Genomic DNA, 12,312 nt, shown 5'->3' on the forward strand with positions numbered 1-12,312 from the left:
TTCTGTTGACTCTGCGGATGCCTCCTTCCCACATGTTTCGTGCCTCTCTCATCTTTCGCTTTTATCTTGCCTTACAGTTGTTTTTCTGTGCCATAACTTTATTTGTGGGTGCAGTTCCAGTATAGGATAGCCATGAGCTCCAAAAAGGTTTCTGCTTGAATGTGAACCACATGACTCCCCAATAGTTTCCCGGGGAACTACTGGGGAGTCATACGGTGCAAATGGCAACCTTTCCCTCCTCCTCCAGCCATTAGCTGCCCACTCGTGAGTCCGCTCTTCGTCCTTCGGCAAGTACAGCGCACCTCCATGGTAAGAAATTTGAACATTACATTTTAAGGACAAACCGTGTTCATTTACTTTCAAGTTGTTGCTTTTTCCTTATGTAAACCTGACACATTTTTCTATCTGTGAAGTGGTTTGGGTAACAGGTTGGGATGGAATGCTCGTAATTTTTCCCAATAAAATTAATGAAAACGCTTTTTATTTAACAGCTTTTTACTTAGTGGCAGGGCTTTTAGGAGTGAATTAAAATGATTAGGTGCGGAATAGGTGCAATTGGGTGGAAGAAGGGAGACTCCAGTCACTATAATTACATGATTATGCTAACAAGCTCATGTATCTCCTGGAATTTCCTGGACAAAAGAAATATTTTTCAAGTATAAATAATGATGGTGCAGCATCAGGGCTGGGATATTTGAAACAGAACAGACATTTTTGGTGAAGAACCTCTCAGGAATCTGCTTTGTTGCTTGCGAGGCTCTAGAGGAACCTGACTATTGGCCCTGGTTCCTACCGGGCTGCAGCGGGCAGGGGCAGAACTGTGGGGCATCGTGACGTGGACGGGGGATTTCATTCATTTTACCATGGTGCTAGGTCTATGCTGGCTGAACATTAGCGTCTGTGGGGAAATCGTCCTGGCCTTTGAGCCGCATGAGTGTGACTGCCGGGGAACAGGCCATGGGGTCATTTTCAAATGCTGCCTTTCCGTTCCATTTTGGCTATAAGCTCATGGTGGTAAGATGTACGCATGGGGGGGGGGGGGCGCATGATCAAGAGAGGTGAACGCACACATAAATAGTCTTATGCCGATACCAGTCTGGCTGCCAATACCAGCCCTGATTTCATCAGGGTTTTTGTGGGAAAGGTCAGAGTAAAATGGTGCAATTGGGGATTTGAATAAGAAAGGCACAGCTCCTGTGGAAAACTCATCAGCATTAAGTACATTCATAGGTGGCACCTGGGTGGCTCAGTTGGTTAAGCATCTGACTGTTGATTCCAGCTCAGGTCATGATGTCATGATTCATGAGACTGAACGCTGGGTTGGGCTGTGCACTGACAGCGTGGAGCCTGCTTGCGATTCTCTCTCTCTGTCTCTGTCTCTCTCTCTCTCTCTGCCCCTCCCCCGCTTGTGTGGGCACTCTCTCTCTAAATAAATACACATAAAAAAGAATATTCATACATCTCATCATGATTACATGTGGTTGCTACGCTTTTATTGATTTCAGTATTTCAGTTCTATACATTAGGAACCAAACTGAAGACTGTGTGTGGGGGCGGCTGGGGGGTGGTAAGCCACATAGGGAAGGGGTACAGTGAGGCCAGGGGGTTGTCTTAAAGCTGTGCTTTTTTTAAAAAAAAAATGTTTATTTTTGAGAGAGAGAGAGAAAGAGAAAGCAGAGGAGGGCAGAGAGAGACGGGGGACAGACATCCAAAGCAGGCTTCCTGCTGTCAGCAGAGCCCCATGCGGGGCTCAAACTCAGGAACCTGGAAACCATGACCTGAGCTGAAGTCCGAGGCTTAATTGACTGGGCCACCCAGGTGTGCCCCTTAAAGCTGTGCTTGCAAAGCTAACACCTAGTGTCTATTTAGGTGGCGTTACTGATGTATAACAATCACCTTTCTAGAGGCGATTTTATTCGTACCTTACAGCGGACTGAGAGGGAAGGAGCTCAAAAGCCAAAATCAAAGCTTTTAATTTTGAACCAAATGGCTTTGCCAGGACATGACCAGGAGCCCAGGAGATTACAAAGAGAGTTCTCCTTTTCGCATGGTTGAACTGTGCTTTGAATTCATTTTGAAATCTTGACTTCGGTCTATGCTGACCACTTTGGGGCAGACACCAACATCCCTAGCTTGTTCTTGAACTTAACTGCCCCCTGGAATCCTCCCCGCTCCTGGGCCTGGAGGAGGACTCCTCCTCCCCTCTTCTTCAGTCTCCTCTGGTGGTGGGCAGGGGCCCTGGGGTCCGGGACAGGAACTCAACAATGTCCAGAAGCTCCCCTTAGAAGTATCAGCCCCACACCACTCACTGCCTACATCAGGGCTCATCTGGGCCCACTCCCTTGGCCCCCCGAAGCTATTAATAGGGCAGCGCAGGGTGAGGGGGAGTGAGAGGCAGGGCAGACTTGCCACAGGCTTGCTAACTGGATGCCTTTAAAACCCCTCATTGTTCTTTATGCCTCCGTTTGTTTAGGGAGGCGTGTGTGGCTTGGCCACCTAGCAGAACGCGTGTTCAGAATTTTGAACATATTAACAAGTAAAGCTAAATTTGAAAACAACCAGCTCTAAGCTTTTTAGATTCGCGAGATTAAAAAAAAAAAAGAAACTCCTAAAACACCCTTTTCCAAAAGTGTTTTCTTTCTTTCACTGTTTGCTTGGAAACAAAATCAAATTTGCAGTTGCAGGAAATGTACGATGACCCCAATGCCCTTTACTTAGACACGTTATTTTGCCATATTCTTTTCTTTGTACATGGACATTACTGTTATCATTATTCTTGCTGTTGTTACTGAGCCATTTGTGTATACCTTGCAGACATCACGGCTCTTTGCCCCCAAATTCCCATTCCCACCCTGGATCTTTTACGAACGAGGACATTCCCTTGCCTTTTTTTTTTTTTTTTTTTGTAAAATAAGAGAAGGGTCTGTTGAAGCCTTTATAACCAAAGTGTGGGCCGGTCCAAAGTGCTGACTGTGGGGCCCTGTGCAGGCTCCCACTAAAGGCAGGGAGAGAGGAGGCACCAGGGCAGGACTGGAGGACTTTATTGTTGCCATAAAACATATTTTTTCCATGTTCTCTTTAGACACATGAAATGAAGGCTGCATTCCCAAGATCTGGCTTGTGGCTTTAGAATAAAAAAAAAATATTTTTACAGTATTCTTTTTGGAGGGATGAAAGCATGTGTTTTATTAACATTTCCCAAACTCTTTTTTTAGGTTTTAGGCTGACAGCATCCAGCCTGCAGCCCGCTGCAATCGAAATACATGCATTTTTAGAAATTATACCTTTCAGTTAGCTGAAGGGGAAAACTTTCTTCTGGGAATCATCATCTCGCCGATAAAGAACTCTAAAATCCCTGTGTGTGATCAGCACAGTAGGGTAACGCGCAGGTGATCCGGCTTATCTCACCTAACGTGTCAATGAGTTTTGCAAGCAGTTTTCTGGGGCTTTCGCTCATTGGTGGTTTGGGCCTCATTCATGATATTCTTTAGAGACCTGACCCAGCGCAAGCGGCGGGAGAGTTGCCTGGGAAGAGGTATAGACCGTACCCTGGCCACTCTGGGAAGCGCCCGATCCCCATTACCTCCCAGCCCATCTGTCTCACTGCGCTCACGGAGCCCGGGGCTCTCCGAGGGGCAGCCCAGTTTTTCCTGCTAAGAACCCAAAGGACTTGCTCAGAGCTGGAATTCGGCGAAGCAACTTGCTCCAACACGCCAAATCTGCCGCATCCCCAGTACCCCACCCTCCAGCTTCTGCGCTCGCTACCCACAACCCCAGCCTCAATTTGAGGACTCCCCGCCCCCACCACGCTGAGAGTCTCTATCCTAACCCCTTGGGTGCGAGGAAGTGTCTGCGCGTCGGAGCGCGCCGGGCGCGTCGAGGCCACCAGTGACTCCCAGCGGCCGCACAGGGCGCTGCGCCCCCCTCGCCCCGGCCTCCCTCCGCCCTGCGTCCGCCCCGCCGCCCCCGCGCCGCCTCCTGCGCCCGGGCTGGAGGCGGATTCCTCTCTCCGGGTTTTCAAAGCGCCTTTCCGAAACCTCCTCCCCGCCCGCCCAGAGAGGGAGTGAGATCCCGGGCGCAGTCGCTCCCCGGGGCGGCCGAGGGGCGCGCGGGGAGAGGCCTGCGCCGGGGTACTTTCAAACTGAGGCGCGCGCACACACTCACACCGAGACACGCGCGCACACACACACACTCAGACAGACACACGCGCACGCACACACACACATACACACACACACATACACGCCCATTTATATAGGCGGTGGCGGCGGCAGCGGCCGGGGCGGCGGCAGCGGCGGCGGCGAGGCAGGAATGATGGAGCTGAGCCAGCCGACCGGGGTTGGAAGCAAGTGAGGAGAGCCCAGGTGCACCCCCTGGATTTCCGTGCCCGGCTCTTGTCATCCTACCCAGGGAACGGTGCGCCCGGAGGAGGACCAGGTGGACTGATTTGCTAGAGGGGCGGGGAAGAGGAGGAGACCAGGTGAACGGAGGAGCCCCCGCGTACCCGGACCGCCCGGTCGCGCCTTTGCCCGACTCCCGCTCCCTCTCCGCCCAGGTGGGCGCGCCCGGTTACCCGCTCGCCAGGGGCTCTTTGAGGAGACCAGAAAGTCGCGGCCCGGCTTCGCGGGATGCCTTTCGCCAAGAGGATCGTGGAGCCGCAATGGCTGTGCCGGCAGCGGCGCCCGGCGCCCGGCCCGGCGGAGGACGAGAACGGAGGCAGCACCGAGCCGCCGCCGCCCCTGCAGCCGCCCGGCCGACGGGACGAGGCCGTGGCGCCCGGGCCGGAGGAACCTCCCCGTGTGCCCCCCGCGCCACCCGGGCCGCCGCCGCCCGCCCCGACCGACCAGGCGCAGCCGCCGCACGGAGAGGCGCCAGCAGCTGGCGAGGAGAGCGCGGCGGGGGTCGCGGAGGCGGCGGCCGCGGCCGCGGCGGGCGAGGCGTCCTCGGCGGCGGCCGCGGCCGTGCTGCTCATGCTGGACCTGTGCGCGGTCAGCAACGCCGCGCTGGCCCGCGTCCTCCGGCAGCTCTCGGACGTGGCCCGGCACGCGTGCAGCCTCTTCCAGGAGCTTGAGAGCGACATCCAGCTGACCCACCGCCGCGTCTGGGCGCTGCAGGGCAAGCTCGGTGGCGTGCAGCGCGTCCTCGGCACGCTGGACCCCAAGCAGGAGGCAGTCCGTGAGTACCCGCGCCGTCCGCCCCTCCGCTCCGGCGCCGCACCCTCGCGCCCTCCCCGGTCACCGCAATCCCGGCGCCGCGGCCGCTGCAGCTTGCACCTTACTCTCCCTTCCCCACCCTCCCCTCCTCCGGGACCCACCTCAGCCCTCCTCTGGCTGGGAGTTCGGGCTGGGCTGGAGACAGGGATGCAGTCGCGGCGGGGAGAAAGTTAAAGGGGGCGGCCTCGGAACTCGCGGGCAGCCGCGGGCCGAGAGGGAGCGTGTATGGGGACCCGGGAGGTAGGGGGGGGTCTGTCATTCATCTCCGGAGCTCATCTACCCCGTCCCTCCCCGGGGGGGGGGCGGGGGATTGGTGCAACTTCTGTGGTTTCCAGCCTCCCAGCCCCGAGCCCTATGTAGTACCCCCCATGCGTGTTTGGGGGGGCTCGAGGGGTAGCGAGTGTCCTTTTAGGGCTTCTGCCACGCCGTAGGGGTTTTGTCACTCTTACTGTCACCACAGGGTCTGCGCCTAGCCCCGAACTTGTGCCTTGAGCTGGGGTGCGACGCAGCGCGGCGCAGCACGCCTCGCAAGTGAACTCCAAAGCCTCTGCTCCAGCCTTGTGGCCCGGAGGGGCCGCGGGGAAGGGCGTGGAGGGAGGAGTGGCCCGGGCCCTGGAGAGATCCATGAGCTCCCTGGGCATCTTTTCGGCACCCGCCAGCGCAGGGTTCCTACTAAATGGCTCTGTGTGCCATCTGCCTTCGGAGCATCCCGGAGGCGTGTCCCCGTTCCCGCCCCCCCCCCCCCCGCCACTCCTCCACCGCGTACTGTCACCCAAATCCACCCGCGTGTGGAAGATCCTTGGGCATCTTTGCTGCCCTTTAACTTCACTCTTGCGACACACTAGGGCTCCCACTAAATGTCATTCTGTGTCATCTGCCCTCCCAGAGGCGCTCCGGAGGGTCCGTTGGCGCACGGTAGGTCAAATCAGGCGGCGGCAGAATCCTTTAGGAACGAACCGACGGTGGGCGGAGGCACTAGGCCCGCGCGCCGGTCCTTTGGCGCCTAGTCCGGCTGCGACGCTCGCGGCGAAGGTGATGTCAGCGGCTCTCACTTACATAAGAAGGTTCCCCTGTTGCTGCAGCAGCTGCGCCCGAGCGCGGTGGCCTCGGAGCGCGCGGGGCGGGGGCGCTGTCGCGGCATCCTTCCTCGGGGATTTCCGGGCACCTCTGCCCTGCCACCCTGCCCTGCCACCCAGCCCTGCGTCCTCGCCGAAGCTCCCCACTGGCGCACCCCCCCCCGCCCCCACCCAACAAAAACCCCATTGCGCCGCGCCCCGGGAATTCGCTGCTTTTCTGCAATAACAATAATAATAAGCCTAATGAATAAATGATGTGCGCGATCGGTTTTCGAAGCTATAAAAGACCCAGAGTTGGGTTAATGACTGGTTGTTTAAAAGGGCAATTCCAGGATGAGTTCTGGAAAGAATTAGGATTGCCGTAGGCCAAGTCATATTTTACTTCTGGGACTTGAAATGAGCGCTTTAATCCTGCCTCCTTTTTTACCCCAAACCACACAGCAGGGACAAGCCCTTCACTTTCTACAGCGCTGATATCTGGGGAGTGCGGTTGGGGTGAGTGGTGAGTTCACTTCAAAAGAACTGGAGGGAAGTTTTACAGATCGTTGAGTGGTGCATACATTTCTGTGTGTGTGTGGAGGGGGCACATGGCTCCTTAAATTAGATTTCACACAAGTGAAACTCAGTGCTGGGGCAGAATGTGCCCCCTTCTCCCCTCTTTCTTTAGAGACAGTAGTGGGCAGTTATGTATCTGGAATTTAACACAGTCCTTCCAGGTTCTTTTACAGGAGTACTCTTTATATGTATTTATACATGGCTAGATAAATAAAGATGGGGCTAATTAATATCCAGGGATGGGCTTAAAATCTCCTATTATTTTTTAATTTTTCTAAAACATTGTGTCCACAATCTGTGTCCAGATCTCTCTCTTCTTTTGTCCATGTAAACTTAGGATGGCATTGTTGTCGTCTGGTGTCATAGAAAACCTAACCTTTGGAAGGAAAGACACAACGTTCTGTGTTTTTGTGTGGGCTTCCTAGCATGCAGACCCAGAGATAAGGATTTCTGTGCAAGTAGTTTCTTTGAGAGCAGATTCCTGGAAGCACAAGGGGGGCGTGGGGAGGTGAGACAGGGAAGGGAGGAAAGTTCATGCATGTTGTGAGTTGGTTACCACTGTGGGCAACTGGGATTCAATCCAGCACCCCCCTCACAAGTGTTCTGCTGAGGGGTGAGGAAGCTTCAGTACTTACGCACCAACTTCTACCCCTCACCGATGGGAAGTAACACTTGGAGCACGAACTCCCTGGCTCCTGGCGCCTGCCCTGTGTGTGTGCTCTGCAGGCTCCTGGGCCAGGTAGACAGTTGCACAAAGCCTGTGTTGTGTACAGGAATGTCTGCGGGGGTCCTCTGGGGAGGGCACAGGGGCTGTGGGTGGACTACCACTGGCATCTACTATGTGATGCATCTCCCTTCAGCATTGTTCAAGGCCTAAGGGAGTTTCAAAGGGAGAGGAAGCCTAAAAATAACCCCCTGCTTCTTTTTCTCCCCATTTGAAGGGGTCTGGGTACCTCCATACCCCCTGGGTGGCCTTCCCGCCCTGAACACCATCCCTATGTCGTCTGCAGGCTGCTTTATCCACGGACAGCTGCTTTCTGTTGCCCTGAGCCAGGCTGGGGTGGTTTTTGCAGGGGTGACCCGATCTGGCATATACTTCAGTGAAGTCACTCTGGAGGCAAGTCTGGAGGCGGCTGGACCAGTTAGACAGGGTGACTGGTGATGGTGGTCAGGACTTGAGAGGTACCTATAGAGATTGTGAAAGGTGGTAGGATTCTGAATTCATGTTGGAAATACAGTTGACAGGATTTATTAATTGGATTGGGTACCAGAGAGGAGAGGAAAAAAAATTATTATGGACGACTCCTAGATTTTTTTTGCTCTTAAACAACTTGTAGAAGGGGGTACTATTTCCAGAAATGGGTAAGGCTAATTAATGGAGGAGTGGATATTTTAGTGTGTGTGTGTGTGTGTGTGTGTGTGTGTGTGTGTGTGTGGCACCAATAGTTTTGTATTTTTGCCATGTTATCTTGAGATACCTTATGTGTCTTAGACAATTAGATGTGTGAATTCCACATTCAAAAGAGAGGCCCAGGCTGGAGATGTGAGTACGATATACGGGTAGAGATGGCTGGCAGGCTGCTGAGCTGGTGTGTGTGTGGGGGGGCATGGGGTGCTCCTACATGATTACATCAGGTTTTTCTCAGTGCGGTGCATGGTGGGGTCATCAGCCGAGATGGTGTCAGTGATGTGAGGAGAGAAGGCAGGGTGTTAATGTTGTCTCAGGGAGGGAACACGGACGCAGTAAGGAAGCAGGATTACCTGGCTGTGTTGAGAGCCTTCTGAGATTTATGGTCATAAACTTGAAGTAAGTCCAGCTTTTCAGTCACTAAAACCTGAGACTTTGGAATTACTTCACGAGCCTCGACCCCCAGCCATTCATCCTTAGACATTTTAATATCGTTGGCGTTTTGGTTGCTGTTGATTGTATTTAGCTACTGAGTTTTAAAGTAGGCTTTGTAGTGAAGCTTAACATTCTCATAGAAAAGTGCAGAGACCGTAAGTGTGCAGTTTGGTTAATTGTCACAAAGTGAACAACTCACGTAACCGTCACCCAGATCAAGAAATAAAACATGGCCGTATCCTGAAACAACCTCCCTTTACCAGTCACTGTCCCCCACTCCAAAGGTAACCACTATTCTGACTTCTACCCCCATCAGTTAGATTGTTTTGGCTTTGAACTTTATGTAAGTGGAGTCACATGGTATATACTTTTTGTGTCTAACACTGTTCCCCCAACATTATGTTTGTAAGATTTCTTCCATGTTGTTACATATACAGTAGATTGTTCATTTTTGTTGCTGAAAAACATTCCGCTGCATGCATGTTCCTCTATTTGTTGATCCATTCTCCTGATGATGGACATTTTGGTTGTTTCTAGTTTAGGGCTATTGCCACAAACATTTTTCTGCATGTGTTTTGATGACCTAATATATCCCCAGCTGTTTGATATATATCTAAGAGTGGAATTGCTGGAGCACAGGGGATGTATATGTTTGGCTTTGGTAGCTACTGCCTACCGTTTTCTAAACTGGTTATACCAATTTGTACTCCCAGAAGTATGTGAAAGTTCCAGTTGCTCCGCATCCTCACCAACACTGGTACTGTCTTTTTAATTGTAGCTACACTGGTGGGTTAGAATAGTAAAGATCTCATTGTGGTTTTAATTTGCATTTCTCTGGTGGCTTGTGAGATTGAGCACCTTTTCGTGTATATTTTTGACCCTTTGGATATGCTGTTTTGTTACCTGTTCATGGCCTTTGCTCATTTTTCAGTAAGATTTCTTGTGCCTTTTAAAATTGTCTTGTAGATGTTCTTTATATATTGTGGATATGTGTCATTTGTGAGCTCTAGGTGTTGCAAATACCTTCTCTAACTCTGTGGCTTGCCTTTTTACTCTCCGAGTGTTATCTTTTGGTGAGCAGAAATTCTTATTTTTTTGTAGTTCAGTTTATCAATCTTTTTCCTTATGGCTAGTGTTTTTTGTGTTCTGTTCTGTTTGTTCTTAAAATCTTTGCCAACCCCAAGGTCATAAAGATATTCTTCTGTGTTATAGAAGTTTTTTGTTTTGCCTTTGTCATTTACAGTCATGAGTCATAGGGCGTTGATAGTTGCAAATGGTGTGAGGTAGGGGGTCAAGATTAATTTTTTCCATATCGATGCACAATTAATCCATTGCCACTTAATGAAAAGACTGTCATTTCTCCGTTGCACCGAAGTGACACTTCTGTCATCTAGCGAGTGGATTGATTTTATTTTGTAGCTAGCATTTATTCAGTTGTGCTCTATGTCAGGCCTTGTGCTAGTCATATGAATTACTTATTCAGTCCTCACAATAACTCTGTGAGAGAGCTACTGTTAGTTTCCCACTTTACTGACGATTAGCAACTTGCTCCAGGTAGCAACAGCTAGAAAATGCTGGAGCCTTGAATTAGGATCCAGGGCTGAGTCCACAAGCTATGCCCCCAAACACTAGACTTTTCTCCCATGCACTGCCACGCAAATCCAGGGGAATTACTATATTAAAATCAAGGCCCTTCTCAATATGCTTCTGTCCACTTGACAAGCTTCATCTCTTGCCCTTCTACCCATTGTCCCTCTCTGTCTTCTCCATCTATTACCCTAATCCAGTCGTACTGAACTCTTGGGCATTCCCCAACTTGCCAGGCTTTCTCATTCTTCATGCCTATGTGTATACTACTCTTTGCTTCTGGAACATTTCACTGGCTGATTCCTACTCGTTCTTTGATACTCAGCCAACACAGCATCTCCTCTGTGAAGTGGAACCCAGTTCCTTGCCAACCACCTCCCCACCTACAAGTTTTCTAGAACTCTGTGCTAACTTTTAGCTTTTCTCATTCCAAACAGCCACCAGTGTTGGCACTCTGTCTGTATTCCTCCAGCCCTCACCTCACATGCTGAAGGCTGCTTATGGTAAACTCCTGACTTTGCCTGGGGCTTTTTTCCCTGGCTAATGGATCATGGTTGGTCTTGAATGTAGGGGAAGCCAGAAGTGGCGGTGAGTTAAATGCTCCTGAAGCAGCACTCAACCACTGATGGATGGGGCATTGGTGGACGAATGCCTCAGCTTCCTTGAATGTTATACACCATCTCTCAGGGCACCCCAGTAGGATTGAGCTCTAGGTGCCCACCGTGCTGACTTGTTTGGTAATGCACTGTGTATTCTCAGCCTCCCTTTCTCCATCTCACTGTCTCATTCCCCTGTGGGTGGTTCTTGGGGTTGCTTTCCACATAAACTACTTGAACTTGTATTTGCACTCATAGGGTCTGGGGGAACCTGGATAAAACAATCTGTTTAATTTTTAGACTGTGAGGGCAGAGACATAGGGCTAGGAGTATAGGAGAGGTGATGTTTCTCACTCTTTTTCCTTGAGCTATTTGCCCCAGGATTATTATATTAGCCACACGCCTGGCCCCTCCCAGATGCTCTGCAGTGGGTCCGGAAATAACTTCTTACCCTTTAGGGCATATCTTCAGTGCTTCAGGGGTGAGAAGGGGTACAGAAGGAACTCAAGTCTACTATGATGAAGACACATCCACTCTTTAGTGTTCCATTTGTCAGCCTTTGAGAGTACTGTTTATGGACCTGTGGAATGGGGTCAGTGGTGGCCCCTGGAGATCCAAGCTCCCTATTTGAGAAGCATTTCAGCCAGAGCAGAGCAGACACAGAAACTGCTAAACGCAGAAAGATACTAGGAAGTAACACATTGGGTGAATTCATCATTTTGGGCTCATATGGTAACACTAATCACGGGTTCATTCTGCTCCTAGAGGGGTGATTCTTTCCCCCTCCCCCATTCTGTCTGTTCTACCACTTGCAACACCCCGCCCCCCCCCCCCTTGCAGTGTTGTTTTGGATGTTTCAGCAACTGTGGTTAGATGTCTTTTCCTCCTGTCTGCTCAGCGAGCTTCTCTGATGCGTTATGAGATCCTAACAACTCCATTGAAAGCTGCTTTTAAATCCATCACGGAACAACTGAGAAGAAAGCAATCTTTCAAAGGTTAATAATTCATGGTTGTAATTTCCTCATAACTAGTAACAGCAACACATTTCTTTCTAGACTTTTCTTGCTGTACTGGATTGGGCTTTTAAATCAAAACTATTGAACCACTTTACCTAGGAAATCCTTGAGATTCTGTGGGGCTGAGAATGCTAAGACGGTAACAAAAAAGATTTTTTTTTTCTTCCTGTTTGTGGAGGCCTTTCCCACATAATGCCGTCAGGAAAGTGTAAATTCCACATAAGCTCTCAGAAATGTCTCCAGTCTCAGAGCTTCTGGTCTACCTTTAATGGGCATTACCTTTAAATTGCAATGACATATGAAATCTCTTCTATCGTCCCAGTCTTAAGAATTCATTGACTTCATATAATGCTTTGAAATTTTAGGGACAGAGACAATTTTAAATGTGATTGGAATTTTGTTTTGACAGCTCAATTTTATTTCTTT

At 50.8% G+C, this 12,312-nt stretch overlaps 1 protein-coding gene across 2 annotated transcripts in view; it reads left to right on the forward strand.

The window, feature by feature from the left end:
• Nucleotides 1–4,032: 4,032 nt before the first annotated feature.
• Nucleotides 4,033–12,312, forward strand: part of NHS (NHS actin remodeling regulator) — a 339,957-nt gene continuing 331,677 nt past the window's right edge. For both annotated transcript variants that reach the window (XM_027054463.2, XM_027054464.2), the window contains exon 1: nucleotides 4,033–5,175. In XM_027054463.2, the coding sequence (XP_026910264.2) occupies nucleotides 4,629–5,175 (547 nt within the window). In that variant the 5' untranslated portion in view covers nucleotides 4,033–4,628. The remainder of the gene's footprint in view (nucleotides 5,176–12,312) is intronic.

Source organism: Acinonyx jubatus, chromosome X (assembly GCF_027475565.1).
Source record: "Acinonyx jubatus isolate Ajub_Pintada_27869175 chromosome X, VMU_Ajub_asm_v1.0, whole genome shotgun sequence".
Lineage (NCBI taxonomy): Eukaryota > Metazoa > Chordata > Mammalia > Carnivora > Felidae > Acinonyx > Acinonyx jubatus.